Below are 21,984 nucleotides of genomic sequence, written 5' to 3' on the forward strand. Positions count from 1 at the left end.
AAAACGCTAATTTGCTATATGCACGAGTCTTTTAGAATTAATATGGAATCCTCCCTCTTCCACGACCGGATCTTTACAAGTCTCAAAAAGGCTACAACTTCATCACAGAACACTGAAATAGCAATAGCAGTATACAAGAGGAACCTCAGAAAACACATGTAAAACAAACTGCATGTATATTTATTCCTGGATGGATAGATTTAGGCTTAAAGTGATTATGAGATCAAGATACAACATATAAATGAATAACACCACAAGTACTATGCTAATAATACTAATAACCATAGCTATCACATAAGGTGATGCCTACCCGACGACTTGACATAGTATTGAAATAAATATCAACCTAGAGATTGCTCTTTTGAAATGTATCCCCCATTGTGTGGATGTAGCTGAGATATAATCAATGATGGACATGATATTTTTACTTTTGAACTGGAGACGAACCAACAGTTACCTTGAAGTTTGACCTATTCACCCCTGACGGTCACCGTGACCTTGTCATTTGACCTACCGATATCAAAACCATTAGGGATCAACTACTGGGCATGACCAATCTGCATACCAAGTATGAAGTTCCAAGATTCCAGCTTCAAGCTTTCTTAAGTTATTTAGCGGAAACGGTGTGTGACGTCCGGACTATGATCGACATATCGTTTTCCATATGAATGTCACTGTGCCCTTGACTTAATGACCTCCAAAACAAAAGGAGTCATTTACTAATCATGACCAACTTGCATACCACATAATGTCTCTTGGTGCTAGCGTTCTTTAGTTATTCGGCGGAAGCCGGGGTTTTTACCTTAAGATCACGGCGATCTTGGCCTTTCGCTCCACAAGCATATTCAAGGGCACATGACAAAATGACCCTGGATCATGTAAAATATGCCAGAAACTATTACCAATCATGGTAGTGTTGTGTATCAAACATCAGAGGGAGTCCTCTTAAACTGTTAGATAAGTTTGCTCAACAAAAACCAATACAACGAAAAGTGTTTAAATCCTATTTAAGGGCACATACAATTAAGACGAAATGGTCAGAAACAATATCAGGCTCTACGACCTATCATGCTTGCAAAGTGTACCAAGAATCGGAAAACTGTAGGAGAAGTTCGCTCCACAAACCCTTGAAATTAGACCGACCGACAGGATGGTGACTCTAATATACCTCTTTTAAACGTTTGATGCAGGGGCACGGGTATAAACATATGATGTTAATCCTGAACGTTATCCTCTGACATATTATGTTGTTTTTTTTTATAAATTAGCATGTATAACGTTGGACAACAGTATTGAAATGGTGTTCATTCAGTGGTTTGACTTATACAAGTGTGTCGGACTAGAACAGTAAGCAATACATTATATTGATTAATTCCATCTTACTCCTTTTACAATTTGTGTCATCCGTTTGCTCATCGCTGTCGTCACACGCGCAAGTGCGTCCATTCGGACTGTCAGGCAGACATATATCGCTGCAACCGCCATTGCAATCGGCGCAGCTCGAATGAGGTTGTACTGTACCGGCTGTAGATAGTATGTTAGGTATAATAAGAAATAAACTATAACATGTATAAGACTTTTTGGGGAATTGATTATTTCGGTTGTCTGAGGTACTTGAATTACCTTTGAATAACTCATATGTCACACAAAACCGCGACCAATCGGACACCAAACAGTGTTTAGTCATTGACATCGTATGTGATATATATATATATATATATATATATATATATATATATATATATGCTTAACATAAGAAATGAAGGATTTACTAGAAACATTATCAAAGTAAATACGAAGTACTCGTGTTATAATGTATTATATATATTAAAAATATGTTTGTTAAACGCTCGATTTAATGAACGAAACATATGGGGCTTTTAAGATGTGTTCAGCGAATGCTAAAAGATAATTTCAAAATGATTTCCATTCTTTACCCGAATGCGAAACGAAGAAATTATTGAGAGACCCAAGCAAAGGATTCTCGAACACGAGTTGATGACCACTAGAAGAGGCATGTGGGATTCGATAGATTTTCCTGGAATATGAATATCGTAGTGTGAGGAAATATGCAGCTTGACCTAGCCCTGTGACAAATATTTTTGATAATTTAATTTAGTGTTTTAAAGATGAGTCCATTTGTTTCAATTCTAGTATATCATGGATATTTATAAACCCGGTGCCTTTACACAATATAATTTTATTAAGAAATAGCCTATCGTAGTTATATATTTCAAGGGCAACTTATAAATCTCGCTGCGTTTGAGTGGTTTTTGTCTACCCACCTTCCAGCTCGTGGAACAAAGTACACAAACTCTCCCGCCACATCCAAAGCAATAGGATTGAGACCTCCTGCCTCGTAAACCGTTTCCTGTGTGCCGTCTTCTAGATGAACTCTTCTAACCTTATCTACGGTTTCCTCAGACCAGTATAACCAATCACCTGGGGACGTATTCAATATGAATATTAAGTCTTATGGTAATACATCATTGACTTCATTCACTCTATTATTAATAAAAGATTATCCGATTAGCTACATCGTTCATAGATCCAATTAAGACCAATATTGCATATCAGTCCAGCATTTTATCATATACAATGAACAGAAAAAACAACAACATTAGTCTAAGAATCTGTTACTTTACGTGTATGGAGAAGGAACTCTCAGGTCTATAACACTGTCTTGGAAACAAAAGTTCCAATATAAATTCGGAATAAAAATTCCTTAAGTTTTAATAACATATTATAAACTGTTCATAAACATGATGTTAACAACCAAATTAAAACGAAAACTGAGCTCAAAGTTTACAAAACGTATACTAGTACATGCAAAGAGGAGGATAATTTGTTATTTACCCGTATTTATAAGGCCTAGTAGGAGGGAGACATACTGTATTTGTCATTATAGTGTTTCTTATTATTATACTTATTTTTTTCTTTTTCTTCGACCACATTTTGTCCAGAGCAGAACTCAAAAGGTACTGATGAAATGATTGAAATTTGGAACATAAGTAGATACTGAGGTAATGTTGTGCATATTGCAAGAATTATAATAAAATTGGGGCATTTTTTGCAAAGTAGTCCACTTTTTTCGTTCACTTATTTAACAACTGCTGGAAAAAATTGATTAAATTTGGTACATAGATAGATAGTAATAAGAAGTTGTGCACACTGCAGTATGTATAACTGCGAGGCACTTTATTGCAGATTTATCTCCCCATGTTTATTTTTATAGTGCATATATTGTCCACACACATACTAAAGCTATTTGAAGGAATTGATTGAAACTTCAAATTTAAATGGTAATTCGTAGTTTTGCACCATTCAAGAATTTTAACTCTGGTTTACTTTATTACAGAGTTATCTCTTCTTGATTGTTTGTTTATAATGCTTATGAAAATCTATTTTACCGCCGTTCTAGGGAAGCCATCAGTTTACGAAGCCAGCGATTCAAAAATAACGTTTCTAGCTACTATTGGTCCCAGATATAATATATAAAAATATGTAAGGGAGAGACACCCGGAAACACAAAATGCATTAATAAACGTATGAAAATAACAGTCTAGCGTTCAATGAAAGCAATAATACGAGACACAGATATTGACGAAATTAATTTGGAATGAGCATACCTGTCTCTGTATCAAAAGCAATGTCTGTAATTATCCCCGACTGAATGACTTCGCGAATTTTTGTACCATCCATATTTGCCCGGTTAACCGTTCGTTTTTGTCTGTCCGTACGCTTCTCCTCAATCCACGCCATTTTTCTAAAAAAAGTACTTGAATTTCAAATGAAGTATGAAACAAAGAAGGTAAATGCTGAATTAAAGAAGTAGTTCGATTAACAGACGTGTAACCTTGAAGTAACTTGAACCAGATGCAGTACTAGTGAGGGTGTAAAGCAAAACTGTTGAATTCAGTTATTAAAGTTTCATTAGATACAGAAACACGGTCCACTTTTCGCCATCGTCCTTTGATAGGATTGGGCAATGTTAAATACTATATCGATGTGGAACATGGCTAATTTAACTACACCCAATATACAACAACACTCTACTTGTTCTAAACGCGTGCTGGTTCCCTCAAACAACATCAACAACAACTAAGAACACTATACCCTTGTGACGAAAGAAGAGCAATAGTTTTCATTTCGATGGACCTGTCTGCTGACTTGTCAATAAGGATGTGTGTTTTCCCATGCTTGTTCACTACGGATATTATGTTTCCCGTCAACACGTACACGTTCCCAGTTGAAGAATCAATGGCTAAGTACCCGTCACTTTTGACAACTGTGAAAGAAGATAGCGAAATCTTAAAATGACCATTGTATTAGTATTTATACGGTTAGTCAACGTCAGCAATTCTCGTAACTGTCAATGAACCATATGATCCCGCTAGAGAAGTTTTCCTTCTGGGCCCGTTTCAATGAATTCACAGATTCTAATGCAAATGATCGCATATTTCCAGGCCTTTCCGCGTTTTTAACCTCGCTTTGTTTCAATAAAAAATATCGTATGGAAATTTATCCCATTATATTCTGCCCGTAAATTTACGGTGTACCCGAGCCATATAATATGTTTTAATGAATATTGGAGATAGAATACTGCTGAAGACGGAGCCAGTTGGAGTTGACAGCGTTGTTCTTTTTATTTCTCCCAATGAACAGTTCCAATCAAACCGAATTTACTAACTTCCAGAATGTATGTACATCCAACATGATGAACCATTTGACCCCTTTCATTCACAGTTATGATAAATGGCACTCTGTCAACACCCTAGCTGGGAGTTTGGACCATTAAGAAACACTTTGCTATATCCAAAGCTCCAAAGGACAAAAGCAAATACTTACGAACATCCAAATTTCTTTCCTCGGTTCCCCCAATAGTCATTGTTCGCACCGTCTTTGGAACAGAATTATCCACCCATGCCATTGTGTTGGTGTTGCTGTCAAACGCAAGGGCTGCCGGAGAATTGTTTTCGTTGATCTCAAGAGCGAACACATCTGAAGGGCCGGTTGCGTCGTTGGTTGCCTGGTAGAGTCTACCATGAACCTGGTCAAGTACTATGAAAAAATCTGATTTTAAAGCACTTGTAATACACTCTTTTCCGTTCGATAAAGTGTAGCCCAACTTGCAAGCGCATTTTTCGGTAGAATGGGGAAGACAGAAATGTTCGCATCCACCATTATTTACATCACAAGGACCTGAAAGAATAAACAATTATCATAATGTATGCAATACATGAATTTAAAAAAATCAATTACACTTTTATTAAACAGTGACTGTCATAGAAATATATTAAATGAAGTAATGAGGTTTAACTGAATACGGTGCAAAAATAATAAAAACAAAAACCAAAAAAAAAAAAGTTTTAAAATGCACACGAGAGAAAATACTGATTTATGGCATCAAATAAAACATCGTTCGTTTGGCAAACTACTATTTAAAGGAATATTTATTATTTCAAACAAAAACCTGAAAACTGTCGTATACAAACGGCTGAACATAATGGCATGCACTACATGTAATGTATGTTATTGTAAAGTAGGTTAATAACCTGTTTCAGAGGGTTGTAAAGTTTCATCATACACATGCATATCATGGACAAAAGTGTCATATATCCCTGTAAATGACACGTAGATAAGTGAGTTGTCGCCTTCATATAACACGTCGAATTGGCGGTCCTCCTCGGTGGAAGAAAAGACAAACTTCTGAAAGAACACAACACATGGAAAATGAAACAGCAACACAAGCGTTGAATGTTTTGATTACATTGCATTGCAATTAATTGATATTGGCGACTACTGGTTGCCAGTAATCATATGTATTATCCAACTTATCATCGCAAACATCTGTATAAAAAGACATGTAGATTCTTGACCAATGTGCTTGCTTTTTGAAATTTAAGATTCTATACAACGTTACGTAACAAAATTATGTATTGATATATTGTTCATTTTTGATGATGAAATCGTTCTTTTAAAACATTCTTAATTATGAAGTTAGTACCTTGTAAGGGATAACCGCATGTCTTCTTTTGTCCCCAGCCGAATTTTGAGTGGGGATCTGTTGTTTATCACCCAGTGCCAGAAATCCAATAAAACCCCCATCATCGTTCCAAACTAATCTGCAATGTTCCATTTGAATACATTGAATACGGAATTAAAATAAACACCACAGCATTTAAGTCTTAAGAATCGAGTATATATATTTAACGATAGCTTGATATATTTCGATATATGATTCTTGTTTATGTCGGTCATGTTTTATTGGTACATGTATGTTCGTAGTGGTTTCTATGGATAATCAAAAGGTACGTTGCTTGCTACAATAATGCAATGAAAACTACAGGGACAAGCAAAGTTTTAAAATAACAAAACAAATATAAACCCCCTTTAGAGGCGCAATCAAAGGGCCAAAACAACAGTGATCGAGAGTCACGCACTACAGTAAACATATAAATAATGGGACTTCCTCCTTGAAACAGTAATTGGAACACGAGCTAACTGGAAAAAAGTCTATATTAAAAATGATACTTTCATAAGAAATGCGGCCTAACACACACATAATAAAGTTTATTTAGAAGTATACCTCTCTTGCAGCCGGTCGTATTCAAGATCAGTAGGCATTTGTAAATGGCTAGCTTCAACTTGACTGACGGCCTCATTCGCTAAATCGTAAACGTAAAGGTATTGCCCATTATTCCCTCTCGTAACGAAATAAATGTTTCTGGAAATGAAAATACGATATTTTACTGTGCTTTACTAAAGAAGACAACGGGACCCTAGTCGTCGTTGAGAAAATAATCTTAGAAAAACACAGAGCAAACAGTCGCTGATGTAAGGAGTAGACTCCGTGTTCAACTCTGGTGGTCACTCTGGAGCGGCAATCTGATACTCGACGTTCATTCTCGGTAGAAGGGACTGATATATCTCGTATATGTTTTAAAATACATTCAACACTGATAATAATAAAAAGTCATTGTACGCACAAGCAACATAAAAAGTTTATATTTATCTTGTTTTTTCTCGTTTTTATCCTTTTTAAGTAAGGTGATACTCTTCATTATTTTTATTTAATTAGGAACCGTCAGAGAAACGATATGTTTTTAATCTTAATGTCTTATTATGTTTAACCTATTTGACTTTAACGATCAAAACCATACAAGCATGTAAATTGTGTACAGATAAAAAAGATGTTTGCGATATGTTGGCGCTTTTTAAACAGGGGAATGTGTGGCCACGTAGCTATTGATAAAAAAGGGTGCTATTTTTATATGAACACAAAACATATTCGTTCTTTTGGTCTTGATCATTTAAGGCAAATGAGTTAAACATGATTGTGTATTCATTTTTTCCATTCACCTATATTGTGCGTATTAAACTACCTCACACCTGCTACCATTTATCAATAATTAAACAAACCAAAATATAAAGCTTATCGCCTATTACCCTATTCATTTATATTTTAGATATCTTAAAACATACGAACCTTTGATGAGGGTCAACAGCTAGATTTGTAATTATACCATCACTTGAAAGGGTCTTAAGTGAAACGGTGGAGCTACTTTCGTAAGGCTGAATCGAAAGTAATGCGCCGGAACTACTTTCAATCCAATACAAGCGGTGTAATATCCAGTCAAAATCCATATCTGGAATGACAATATTGTACTGTATTTGTATGTTCGATGGGTATTTTTGAATGGAATCAGCGTATTCAAAACGTTAAAATCGTTTAAAGTAAAATCGTCTTATAAAATAGAAATACTGTCAGTTAAAACATAGTCATAGATGAGTTAATAAGTATGTTACGCTGATATATATAGGACAATAGGACTCGACACTGACCCTTTTACTAGACTTGAAAATTACTGATGGAAACTGCGGTGTAAAAGGAACGTTTAATACTTTTGCCGCCCATGTCATAGTATACTCTGCATACTATCAATACATTGTATGAGCTGATATCTGTCTACTATCACCTATTAAATACTTATTACCTGTTACCGCTGTTGATCCTTCAGTCGAGTAAACGATGCGAAAATCATTGTGAAATGGGGTTTGCTCGAAAATATGTGTACCGTTCGAGAAGAATATTTTCCTTCCCGCCATATCAAGAGAGAATCTAAAACACATGTATGCATCTAAATAATTCTTATAAAACATATGAACAAATACTAAATTCGAAAGTCTAAGCTAAAAGGAGCTATATTTGCAATACAATATGTCGTTTCTCAAACGTTTAAGCTAACATTGTCAGCCGTTATATAAACCAAGAGAGAATCTAAAACACATGTATGCATCTTAATAATTCTTATAAAAGATATGAACAAATACTAAATTCGAAAGTCTAAGCTAAAAGGAGCTATATTTGCAATACAATATGTCGTTTCTCAAATGTTTAAGCTAACATTGTCAGCCGTTATATAAACCAAGAGAGAATCTAAAACACATGTATGCATCTTAATAATTCTTATAAAAGATATGAACAAATACTAAATTCGAAAGTCTAAGCTAAACGGAGCTATATTTGCAATACAATATGTCGTTTCTCAAATGTTTAAGCTAACATTGTCAGCCGTTATATAAACCAAGAGAGAATCTAAAACACATGTATGCATCTTAATAATTCTTATAAAAGATATGAACAAATACTAAATTCGAAAGTCTAAGCTAAAAGGAGCTATATTTGCAATACAATATGTCGTTTCTCAAATGTTTAAGCTAACATTGTCAGCCGTTATATAAACCAAGAGAGAATCTAAAACACATGTATGCATCTTAATAATTCTCATAGGAAGAGATAAAACAACAAACTTTTAAAGTCTAAACTTAGGTAGCTGTCGTTTATCGAACTGCATTGAATCTGTTCTGGTTTAAACATAATGGCTCGACAAACAGGACTTCCGAAAACGTGATATACGTATTGTTCAACTCATTTTTATCATGAATTAAGTCGGTTAAGTCATTGCACCCTTTAAGTTATCCGATGTACAACTGTTGACATATGGAAATCTGGTTGCCCAATATTATTTTGGTAACATTAAAAAGGGCCTCATTTGTAGATATAGAATATTTAAAAAAATGTGCCGAAAACATATTACAAACAAGCGTTTTGGTCTTGAAGGATTGCAAATCGGTCATTTCACTTCCAATTTCAGTTGAAATATAGACCAAACCAAACTGCGAAATCTTTATTTCTAGTGAATTTTCGGTCTGTTATTTTGTATATCTTTATGCAATCGGCTAACGATAATCTTTCAAATGATATTTACATTGTATATGGTCATCAGGCTTCAAATTCTAATTGTACGGCCAATTGCATGAAAGAACGAAACTCTCAATGAAGCATCGGATACCTTAACCAAAATAGAACATACTAATTTGAAAACGGCGTCAGGAAAAGTAAAGCAATGGAGACTAAATTATATTTTTAAAACTAAAACGCTTCACAAAAGTTCGGTTAAACACAGCTAATTAAGTTTAGTTCCGTCAATAAGAATTTATCGGGATTTTGTTATGAAGTCAAGGAAGGATATTATACTATTCTAACTGCTTACCTGGTAATATTACCGTGCGAATTTTGGACAACACTGCAGTTGTAAGGAAAAGATTTAAATTTGTCGTGGATGGTAAAAGCGTTGATGGCGATAGCGCAAATAGAGTGATAGTTTGTGAACAACAGATGCCTCTCGACGTTGTAGCCTCTATCTGCAAACATGGTTCAGCAAAAACACTTCTTTAACATATGTTATGTATGTAAATAACGTTTTAATAATGACAGGAACACTCGCCTGATAAATTGTATCCTCATAACATACAGATTAACCATGATGACTAAAAGTAATGTTAAACGGTAACATATACTATTATTTTAACATTTTTAGATGAATATACATGCGTATAAGTGCTGAGCAAATGATCTTTAGGAATTCCAAAATACTTGCACAGTACTATGAAAATAAATTATCTGTATAATTGCGACTGCGCATTAAAAGCAGATGTATATGAGCCACCATAACAACGCCCAATACTAACAAAACTCAGCAACCGATTGTATAAACGTGTTTCATTCTTTGGTTAGGTCAAAGGTTGCCGAATAATGTATTAATTGGTCAATAGCAAATAATAACTATCAACCCATCAAAAGATTTGAATGTGCTAACTAACCAAAGGTTATCCTATGGAGAACTTAACCAAGGTTTATACAATACTTACCAAAGGGTATTCTATGGAAAACATAACCAAGGTTTATACAATACTAACCAAAGGGTATCATATAGAAAACTTAACCAAGGTTTATACAATACTAACCAAAGGGTATCCTATGGAAAACTTAACCAAGGTTTATACAATACTAACCAAAGGGTATTCTATGGAAAACTTAACCAAGGTTTATACAATACTTACCAAAGGCTATTCTATAGAAAACTTAACCAAGGTTTATACAATACTAACCAAAGGGTATTCTATGGAAAACATAACCAAGGTTTATACAATACTAACCAAAGGGTATCATATAGAAAACTTAACCAAGGTTTATACAATACTAACCAAAGGGTATCCTATGGAAAACTTAACCAAGGTTTATACAATACTTACCAAAGGGTATCATATAGAAAACTTAACCAAGGTTTATACAATACTAACCAAAGGGTATTCTATGGAAATCTTAACCAAGGTTTATACAATACTTACCAAAGGGTATTCTATAGAAAACTTTACCAAGGTTTATACAATACTTACCAAAGGGTATCCTATGGAAAACTTAACCAAGGTTTATACAAAACTTACCAAAGGGTATTCTATAGAAAACTTAACCAAGGTTTATACAATACTAACCAAAGGGTATCCTATGGAAAACTTAACCAAGGTTTATACAATACTTACCAAAGGGTATCCTATGGAAAACTTAACCAAGGTTTATACAATACTAACCAAAGGGTATCATATAGAAAACTTAACCAAGGTTATAACAATAGGCTGCTGAAAACTTACCTGAACATAGTTTTCCTCGGGTATTGTCAAGCTGGTAGCCATCTAAACATAGACATGCATGGTTTCCAACATCATCTTCGTGTATACATATTTGGCTACAATTAGTAAAAGAGCTATCGCATCTTTCTCCCGTTTCTTCACGGGGCTGGGATGCTTTGTCATAAACCGACAGGTGGTACATTCGCTTGTCTAATGTCCTGTAAGACTGTGTGTCCGTGTTATTTATCTTGATATATCCAGTGTAGTTTGAACTTTGTGTGTAAGCTGTATAAAAGACAACTCCCTGTAAAAATAAAACAAATTGAAAAGAGATTGAAAAATAATAAATAGTATGAATAACGTCGCCATAATGATTATGTGGAAAAATACGTACATGTTCACTTTAACTTGGGGTAACATCAATGACAGCCAAGTATATAATGTTTATCTCGTAAGCATATATACTTAATGTATCATTCATTCTCAAAACACTTAATTATAAAACGTATCTCACAAACCATATTCTCGTATAGGAATAATATAACTGCATGCAATAAAGCGCTGCATAAATATAAAATCGCATATACTCATTATAACGTTATTATAAAGTTTGGGTTTGACCGTTGGTCTGACAAAACGAACCTTTTTGCATTTCCGAGATATTGACAGAGAACCCGAACAAATTCCTAAGTCAGGCTAAGTTAAAGGACACAAATAAGCGACGTCAATCGGTTAAACAATTGAATTTTTGGAACAGAAGTTATAGAGGAACCGACTTCCTGTTTTACAGTGTGTGTATACCACGTGATAAATTGTGTCATATACATGATACGTGAGAAGGCATCATTTTGCTTAAAATGAAGACTTAAATCAAAGATAACTTTTCCTTTACTACGCCATTTTAAATGAAACAAGGGTCAGTCTATGCCACTTAAAGAGCCCCGCCTTCGTTTTAATACCGAAGTTTGATATGGTGATTAGTTTCATCATTGAACACTCGACAAACCTGTTTTCAAAATAATGTTTTGACAGTTCTCCGTCAGACGGGCGTATTGTGAAAAGGTTTATCGAAGTGTTTTAAGAAACTAAACTCTCAATTAAACTCTGGTAAAAAGACCAAAGGCAGGGCTCCGTTCGTTTAAAATGGTGCAGAAATAGTGAAGTTATCTTTGTTTAAAGTCTTCATTCGAAGCTATATATTGCCTTCCGACGTAGCATTTATGACGCAATTTATCACGTGGTGTCAGGGTATGAAAAAATAGACAGTTAAGATGTAAGTAAAATCGAATTTTTGAGGTTTTAACCGAAATTTGTTTTTATATTTTGTTTTGATTCGTCTGCAAGTGAAAAATAATATGTTTACCTGCAAGATTAGATATGATATCTATGGTTGCATATTACTGCCGTAAGATAACCTGATAGCGTTCGTCTTAACCACTTAATTTTCGAGATAATTATCTAGCTATCTAGTTAATATTCGCGATACCTTATTTGGTTAGATAAATATCATAAGTTTAAAAACAGGCTTGAAAGTGCAAAGATCTGCCGCCTATTACCCTTTTTAGCTATACAACACTACCAGGTTAACTAGTTAAGGTTGAATTCCACTTAATAAGTAACATTATAACTGGTTAACTAGATAAGATTCGTGTTAGACATCCACGTTAACAGGTTTATCTAACGGCAGTTATATGCCACCATTGATGTTCATTTCTATTGGTAAGATATATTTATCTTTCATTATCTTTTATAACACTGATTTATCGTGATTGCTATGAAAACGATATGTTAAAATTGTTTAAATTTAACGCGCCTTGGAAACTCCATTGTCCTAGCGAATCGTTACCATTTATTTATTCTTTAATTTGATTTTCTGTAAAAAATATGTTTTGATTACTGCGAAAATTAATACAATAGTAATCGCGTTCGTCAATCGGAACACCTCGGCCAGTATCAAACAGAATTGACAGTCTATCTCGAAGCTTGCCGGAGAAGGCCGAGTTGTTACGATTGCGCGTTCGTATGCGTGCGCATTTGATAGAATGCCTTTATGACGACCACAATTCCGTTTAAAGGAATGTTAGTGAAGTTGCCTCAGCCATCGGCAATCGACAATCGACTATCGAAATTATATAACAAATATTCAATGTCGAGCTGCAATGTCGAGCTGGACGGAATTCTAGCTCGACAATCGATATTATATAGCAAATTTTCAATTTCGAGCTGCAATGTGGAGCTGGACGGAATTCTCGCTCGACATTCGATATTATAAAGAGAATTTTCAATGTCGAGCTGCAATGTCGAGATTGACAGAATTCTAGCTCGACATATGATATTATAAAGAGAATTTTCAATGTCCAGCTGGACGGAATTCTCGCTCGACATTCGATATTATATAGAAAATTTCAATGTCGCGCTGCAATGTCGAGCTGGACGGAATTCTAGCTCGACAATCGATATTATATAGAAAATTTCAATGTCGAGCTGCAATGTCGAGCTGGACGGAATTCTAGCTCGACAATCGATATTATATAGCAAATATTCAATGTCGAGCGGCAATGTCGAGCTGTACGGAATTCTAGCTCGATATTCGATATTATATAGCAAATTTCGTGAACTGAATATTTACCATTCATTATAGCAGAGCAGTATGTGTAGAAACAGAATATCAATATAAGTCTTCATGACGTATCATAAACAGGAACTTTTCTGACTTTAAATATATGGAATTTGAAAACTCTTGAAACATCAAAATGTCAGTTTGTTAAAGTACATAGTACATCTTAACCGCTCAGAAACACTTATTGAACGCATTGTTCTGTTTTTGGACGTAAAGCGAGGACGTTAGACATTTTTGAGCCAATCTGTCAGCCCCCAAAAACGGTTAGATGACGTGCATGATTTTGGATATACGCCGTTATTCAATAAAGTACTAATTGTTATGAGTAGAAATCCAGATGTTTGATCGAACGAATGCTTAAAAAATTTTGCGATTAAATTATCTATGCCGAAGCTTTTGTTATTATTTTGTGTAAGAGCTGCGTCTTAAAGTTCATCGTAGTTTATACCAATGTCCTATTAGTCGTTATAAATATGAATCGGATCATGCATATCATTGTCATCATTTGTAAATGTTTAGTACCATATATTGTCTCAAAGTGAGAGTATAAGTCGTCAACAGTCAGATTACTATCATTACGTGATATATTCTTTTCTCTAATCTTAGATTTAACTCGGTTATAACTAGCTTTTGTGTTTACAAAATGTTGTTGCCTATTTTCTTTTAATTTATTTTTTTAATACCGAAGTCACATTTCTTGCACCAGTATAAAGTGTTCAAGCGCTGTAACATTCATCGTTAAACCAATATTTCTTTATGCATGATTAGCTTTGTTCTTGACAAAATTTCGAGGCAATTTTATAGAAAATATTCAATGCATTTTCTTGCAAAAGTCAGTAAATTGTAAAACAATATTATCCAAATTTTCATCTGAAGTGCAGTTTTCAATACGCTTTGTAAGAGTTTGCATAGTTTCAACATTGCCTCTATTTAAAAGAAGATCATTTTTCATTTATCTTTGATTCATCACATTTATTACATTTTTCGGTATTTTTGGCGCTTGGCGCAGACTGTTTGTAAATAAAACGACATAAATGTATTTAAATTTCATTATGATACGAAAATATATTCTGAATGTAATTGGTTCGCGCATTACCAAGGCAGGCAACCCACTCACGCTTTAAAATCTACAACTACAAAATATTCGTGGTTACTCTATACCTTGAAATTGAGAAAATGTCACTATGTAACTATTCTCTTTTCACTACTTCGCACAATTCTACATATAATCACAGTATGATTATATAATGTAATTTACCTCACCTGGAAAATATCTAGACCAAAGAAGCGAAATAAATCAATCGAAATTAATATATTCCTCCCAGTGCCATCAAGGTTACAAAACTCGATGGTTCCCCTGTCCTCATCCGTCCAGAAGAGTTTGTCACCATTACCATGCTGGTGGATGGCAAGTGCCCGCGGGGTTATAAGGCTCTGCCAAATAATTACACTCCTGTTATTTCCGGTCAAGTCTGACCTCTCAATTTTTGGCCGCTTCCCGGCGTCGGCCCAAAACAGATAGCTGAAAAAGGTGAACAAGCAGATCACCTATTATTTTTTAACGCATCCAATTGTAAGGCTGTGCTGGAAACGAAGTGATTGTTGAAACTATTAACCATAAAATGTCTGCCTGGTCAAGCGCAAATGTGCAACACCCCAAAGGACCATAATGAATTTGCTTAAACAATGTTTTATCGCCCTTGGCAAGCATCACTGACGTTAAGATCTACATTTACTTTATACTAATTTATTTTAGGTCGATTAAAAAGACAGTTGAAAGTTGGTATGAATCACTATTGAGCTCGTTTTCTTGAGATCTACCAGTCTTTTTCAAGTGCTATGAGAAAGTGACCCTGGTGGGGATCGAGCCCATAACCTTTTGGTCGAGAGGCGGACACCTATACCACTAGACCACTCTCACCCTTAGATTTAAATGTGGCGATTGTGTCTGCAGTCAGCTAAGACTGGAACATCGAATTGGACTTACATGTACGTTATTTATATTGTATGCGTTTATTTCTATTGACACAATTGATTAATTAGGGCAAACCTTTTTTTGTCATAGATTTACATGTGACGGGTGAGTCTGCGGTCAAGTAAGATTGGAACATCACAACATACTAATGCCACTGATGTTGTATGCGTTCATTTTCATTTACACAACGGTTTTATTAATTACATTCTTTCGTTTCTATTAGAACAAGTCAGCTCCATAGTTATGGCGAAATTATAATACCAAATATGTTTAATGCATACAAACTTGTGTATTTTCAGACTCACTAGGCATGTGGGTGGACAACAATCCCTGTTGGAGTGTCGAGCTGTTGGTCAACGACCACTTTCATCGTGGTATCCAGTGAGTTGTGTCTAGATATGTCTTCAGGCAGCGGTTTCATAGCTATCCAGCCGTATCCGCCGTCTGCCCAGTATACGTTACGCGCACGCCAGTCTATCGTCACTTGACCCACTCCTACGGAAGAAATACGTCCAGTGACACATTGCAAGAGGTTGGAAATAAGAGAAATGTATTTCATTTTAAATAGTAAGCATCGAATGCATTTCAAGTGTTTGATTTTCGATATAGTCTTATAGAAATGATTATAAGTGCTAAGCATCACTTCAATCGAACGCACAATTTTAACATAAATACGATTAATGTTTTTCTGTAATTTACGCCTACAATGTATTTTTGCTGCTCTTTTTGTCATTGTTGTTTCTTCTGTTGTTGTTGGCGGTGTTACGAAACAGAAATGAGGTATTAATTTAAAATAATGCTTAGATGTGACGTATGCAGTTCTCGGTGGTGTTAATTACGAAACATATTTAAATGCATTGTGTATATTGTACCTTTTGATGTACCGACGTAGAAAAACGATGCAGTTGTATTATCGGGTTTAAATATCGCCAGAAATGTGTCGCCTGGATCGCTAACAACCACTTGTTGGGCATGCGTATCTACTGCCAGGCCATACCCTGTGATCAGCCCATTCAACCGCACACTACTCAGGTTCTAAAAATGGCATCAGATCATTAATGTTTTGATAATAGTTTATCAGGTAAACGCACTCGCTTCTCATCATGGCGACACGGGTTGATTTACGCCATATATATATTCGTAACCTTATATGTATCCATTATATAAACGCACGCAATACATATATCGGCAAACTAATGTAGTCCGTATTCCTCTCCAGTGCATTATACGACCTAAATACATACGTTACTAAATGTAGTAAATAGAAACATGTTTGTGAAGGGTTTTCGCGATTATTTGCATAACTCAGCGATTATCAGTTTTGCAGCCCGTAGAACGTTTGCACGAGATTTCCATTTTCGTTTTAAAATCAAACTGGCGACTGTAAAGTAATGTCTTCACTAAATAATCTCAATGTATTAATCTGCTTGAAGCGATTTATTATGAAGACCGTAAAGGGAGCCACATGCGAACGCAGTTATGCTCCAGTCAATGGCAACCACGCCCCCCCCCCCCAGTCCGGGGATATAATGGGGGTAACGGGGGTAAATGTTTTTTACCTTCCAGGTGGCATCGCAGTGCCGTGAGAATGCGTTGGTGTTGTTTTCGCGTCGAAAATAGCGGGGAATCGGCCTTACCTAGGATGTCCCGGGGTGCGGGGGCATATGGCGGGGATTTTACCAGCAGTTTGTCTCAGCACTGCGGAGATTTTACCCGGTATTTGCTGGACCGATAGTCAAAGTCCCCGCTATTCCCCGGTCCGGGGGTGGGGGTGGGGAGGGGGTACACTTGACCGGTGCATTAAAAATATAAGAATGTACAACTGGATTGCAGGTAAACTTCAATGTATTAACCCCAAATTATTTCACTCTGCTGACGTCGCTTCATAACAAGTATCATTGCGCGATGTAAAATGACGTCATAAAATAAAAAAGTGCGTCGTCATTAAAATGAAATTTGATATGAAATGAAGAGTCTTTTAACTGATTAAAACAAGTAATATATTAAATAAAAGTGTTATTCGAGTCCGATAATAAATACAACTCGAGTCGAATATAAGCTATCAGATTTAAAAGCAGTACTAATAACCAGTGTGTGTATACCACGTGATAAACTACGTCATATATACTACGTCAGAAGGCAAAACTTTGCTTAAATCAAAGATAACTTTTCTTTTACTACACCATTTTAAATAAAACAAAGGGCAGTCTTTGCCGTTTAAAGAGTCCCGCCTTAGTTTTATTACCGGAGTTCGAAAAGGTAATTAGTTTCATCAAACACTTCGACGAACCTGTTTCCAAAATAACGTTTTGACAGTTCTCCGTCAGACGGCCTTATTGTGAAAAGGTTTGTCGAAGTGTATTTAGAAACTTAACTCTCAATCAAACGCTGGTAAAAGACCGAATGTGGGGCTCCGTAAGCGGCGTAGACTGCGCTATGTTTCATTTTAAATGATGAAGAAATAGTAAAGTTATCTTTGTTTAAAGCTGCACTCTCACAGATATACCATAGCAAATTTTTACGCTTTTAGATTTTCATATTTCCGTTCGAAAATTAATGTTTTATGGCTTAAACCGTTGACTTATTCCAAGAAAAGAAATAAAACAGTTGTCAAAATGTTCAATCTGTGAGAGTGCAGCTTTAAAGTCTTCATTCGAAACAAAATATTGCCTTCCGACGTAGCATTTATGGCGCAATTTATCACGTGGTATACACACACTTATAACAGTATTGTATGATTCTAACAAATCTAGGACCTGATTCAATAAGATCTTAGTCGATTTAAGTCGTACATGGAGACAATCTTGGTTTCCTATTTTCATGACTCTGCTACGTATTTGTGAATTGAACTTAAGTCAGTACTACAAAGGAACTCAAAGTTAACGAAAAAACACAATTAACGTGTTGCCATGTGTTACGTTTTTATAGATTTAAGCTTATTGAAGCCGGTCATTAACGGCACGTTTACTTAATAACGCACGTTTTCTACATATAATGCCAGGTTTTTGCTCGTTAACACACCCCTATAACAGACCGTAAAACACATATTACATGCCATACTATAGATTAAAGTGATTAAAGATTATTCAAGTTACGACTACTCACGAAAGATAATCCGGGATCCGAGATCCATCCTTGTGTCTGATTAGTGCTGTAGATGCTGTTACTGTTGTCAGTCCATAATATACTTCCGTCTGGGAAAACTGGACATGAATAGAGGAATTAAGATGGGTTGATGCATTCTGTTTCATGTGTTAGTGTGAACGGTATCGTAATTTGTTTAATATTAATAAAACTCCCATATTATAATAAAACATGTTTCATAAACAGAACACGGAATAAGTTTAAGGTGGACATTTTTTCCAATTTCCATCCTCTTCTTTTTCTTATATATATTTCACTCGATATTATAGAAAAACTACATTTTCGATTGTGGCCTCGCCACACGTGATCAAATGTCCTTCTATGACACCCTGAAGTAAAATGCGATATCCCACTGAGATCAACAAATATCCTCTCTCTCTCTATATATATATATATATCAGACATGTGAAATACAGAATAATATACCTGATGGTTATAGTAAACCGAAACGGAAACAAGGTATCAAATTTGATTAAACTTTGATATCGCAACCGTGGCCATGTAAAACGATTTGTTTTAACATCGTTAGCTAAAATTGTACAACACTTGCCTTCGATCGCTTAAAGGCACGTTCCCTGTTTTGACCTGTGTATTTGTAAGCGGTGGGCCGATAATCGGCGATTGTCGATTAATGGTTGCCGCGACATTTTGCCGACATCGATAAATCGAATAATGGTGTGTTTGTGTGTGTGTGTTTTTTGATAATTTGATATATATATATATATGAGCTATTATTTGTTGGAAAAGTTACAAAGTTACTAAATTCATAAATATTTCACTTCTTTATTTTATTTAATTCTTGACCCGTGCAGTAAATGTGATTTTTACCAATACACACTAACTTGATGCGAAGTGACACGAAATGTATTCTTTAGAAAAATATCTTAATTATCAATTTAATATGACTTTGTTCCAGTTGCATTCAAGATGGTCCACAACCAAGATCTTACCGCTTGCTCTAGTATAAGAAGATACTCTTAGGATGAACAAAACCACGACGAACTTCAAAATGCTCATCATGTCTGGTTTGAAACCGAAATGTAACGAATTCTGTAAAATTAATAAAATACATATCCATGAAACAGATGGATATAATGTAAATGATTTTTATGAAGTATACTGTGCATATTTTGAACGAAATGTGCAGAAAGCACGGTAATTCTACCTTATGAGACTATAGTAGATCACAGTCAATCTTTTAGCATTCACCATTCATTTAATATTTTTGCGTGTTCAGCTATTAAATACACGGTTACAATCTTGTTATCAGTAATTAATATTTTCCATAAATGCATTATGTATTAAGTACGTTAAGGTTTATCACTCAAATTTTATGTTTGTAATACATGTTTATGAATTGATTTTGAATAAGAGTGTCACGTTAAATCAGTATGCCCGATGACCCAACATATTTTTTTGCATTATTTAACCGCATATTGATTGATATTTCTCATATATAAAACCAATTACCGAAATAACATTAAAGGGACTAGACACCAGATGATACATTAACAAGACAAGAATAAAAAACGTGAACAACTTTGACATCGTTGTGAACAACGCATTGCATCTTACTTGATCTATTACATCGCTCACCACACATGTATCTTTCTCAGCTTCTGCGTAGTTTTTTTCGAAGTTTTCTGGGGTTGTCTACCGCGTAAATCCCAGTAAGTTTAAAAATAGCGTCCGTATATTTATATGTTCTCCTAAACAGATATAATTTAAACTGGAAAATCATTATGCGCTATTTTTAAACTGGGAAACACAAATGAGACAGCAACATTATTGTTGCGTTTATTATTTTAACCATGTAAAATGATGTATATTTGGCTTCTTACTAGCTCGCATTTAGTTCTAGGCTTGTTTTGAGGAAGTACTGTATTTGACTATATATGGACCATCTGGTATCTAGTCCCTTTAAAGATAAGTATATTGCAGTTTGCATTTCTTCTTTCTATCCTTTTTCAACTGAAAATGTATTTTACTATTTTTCACAGCCCAAAAAGCTTCTTTGTGATATTTCATGTGTATACATGTAGTTTCAGAAGCGCTTTCTATACTCATAAAGCCCTTTTTAAATCGAAAAGTTATCACCCTGATATCTGATCACCCGCTATCAGCTATTCACCGTGTTGAGCACACGGTACCTTAAATGTAGCTGTCCCAGTTTTAAATCATATCAATAAAGCTATAAATTCACTTTTGTTATAGCGACCTTGTTGTGATTATCTTAGTCTTTGTATTGATTATCAAAATAAATACCAGTACCGATAAAATTTGAAATTAGAAGAAAATAGTGCAATAAACGTTCAACGGCTTATCTTTACTTCCTGTTACTTTAAATGGCGCTTTATTGGCTGATGCCAAAACTTCTTCTGTTTTTTATTTTACTTTTAATTCAGTATTATGTTGTATTCATTTGACTGAAATAATCAAAACAAAAAAAAACAAATTAATCATTTTTTCTGTGTACTGATTAAAAAACATATTAGCGATATTTTGGCGCTTCTTAAACTGAGGTATTTGTGGCCACGAAGCCATTATTTCAAAAGGCCAAATTATAAAGGCAGATATGTTTTCACCTTTACACAAATCATTGCTTTTTTGCTTGATCATTTGAGTTAAATATAACAATTACAATGCAATAAAACAACATTTTTTCCATTACGATGCATATCTTCAAAACTAATACACATCATTTCGCTAAATCATTTAACAATAATGCTAATTTTCATTCGTATAATGTGGTTGTTATATAAAACATGCATATTTGAATAATTCAATGTCTGTCTATTCCACATTAATGTTTATGTCAGACGACGATGTCTCCAAACTGCGACAATTTCACGACCATTTTTCTTCAAAATATTTAACTACACTGGAGCGACACAAATAAGTGCAAACTCTCACGCAAGATTTCAATGAATTGTACTATTAATCTAGGCTCACAAATTATAAAACGTATATTAAGTTTTCATGAACATATACATGAACAAAATATTTGCGGAGCTCTAGTATCTTTTCAAACTGACTTAGTCTCCGTATAATTCAAAGTTAAATGGATGTTATTATTAAACGGAAAACATTAACAAATACACAAAAGGCATTTGCTTATCATACATTTGCCATAATTACCTTATCCGCATTAAACTCCGTTTAGAAGAATATGTGCTCCTCGATAGTATTACTAGCTTCTGCACTCTATTACATTAACTGGAGACATTGGATTTAATAAGTATTATAATAAATAGACTAATATAGATCTAAC

General features: G+C 34.8%; 1 protein-coding gene across 1 annotated transcript in view; it reads right to left on the reverse strand.

Moving 5' to 3' along the window:
* The window catches only part of LOC128220274 (low-density lipoprotein receptor-related protein 4-like), a 29,927-nt gene extending 7,943 nt beyond the window's left edge, over positions 1 to 21,984 (reverse strand). The window contains exons 1-19 of the mRNA XM_052928607.1: positions 21,852 to 21,984; positions 19,664 to 19,763; positions 18,675 to 18,772; positions 16,442 to 16,604; positions 15,875 to 16,064; positions 14,858 to 15,116; positions 10,996 to 11,278; positions 9,558 to 9,708; positions 7,998 to 8,122; positions 7,490 to 7,649; positions 6,590 to 6,727; positions 6,008 to 6,125; positions 5,556 to 5,709; positions 4,849 to 5,202; positions 4,117 to 4,288; positions 3,630 to 3,766; positions 2,286 to 2,442; positions 1,938 to 2,038; positions 1,384 to 1,524 (exon numbers count right to left, since the gene is read on the reverse strand). Of these exons, the coding sequence (XP_052784567.1) occupies positions 1,384 to 1,524; positions 1,938 to 2,038; positions 2,286 to 2,442; positions 3,630 to 3,766; positions 4,117 to 4,288; positions 4,849 to 5,202; positions 5,556 to 5,709; positions 6,008 to 6,125; positions 6,590 to 6,727; positions 7,490 to 7,649; positions 7,998 to 8,122; positions 9,558 to 9,708; positions 10,996 to 11,278; positions 14,858 to 15,116; positions 15,875 to 16,064; positions 16,442 to 16,604; positions 18,675 to 18,772; positions 19,664 to 19,733 (2,971 nt within the window). The 5' untranslated portion in view covers positions 19,734 to 19,763; positions 21,852 to 21,984. The remainder of the gene's footprint in view (positions 1 to 1,383; positions 1,525 to 1,937; positions 2,039 to 2,285; positions 2,443 to 3,629; positions 3,767 to 4,116; positions 4,289 to 4,848; positions 5,203 to 5,555; positions 5,710 to 6,007; positions 6,126 to 6,589; positions 6,728 to 7,489; positions 7,650 to 7,997; positions 8,123 to 9,557; positions 9,709 to 10,995; positions 11,279 to 14,857; positions 15,117 to 15,874; positions 16,065 to 16,441; positions 16,605 to 18,674; positions 18,773 to 19,663; positions 19,764 to 21,851) is intronic.

The sequence above is a fragment of the Mya arenaria genome, chromosome 15 (assembly GCF_026914265.1).
Source record: "Mya arenaria isolate MELC-2E11 chromosome 15, ASM2691426v1".
NCBI classification, from domain to species: domain Eukaryota; kingdom Metazoa; phylum Mollusca; class Bivalvia; order Myida; family Myidae; genus Mya; species Mya arenaria.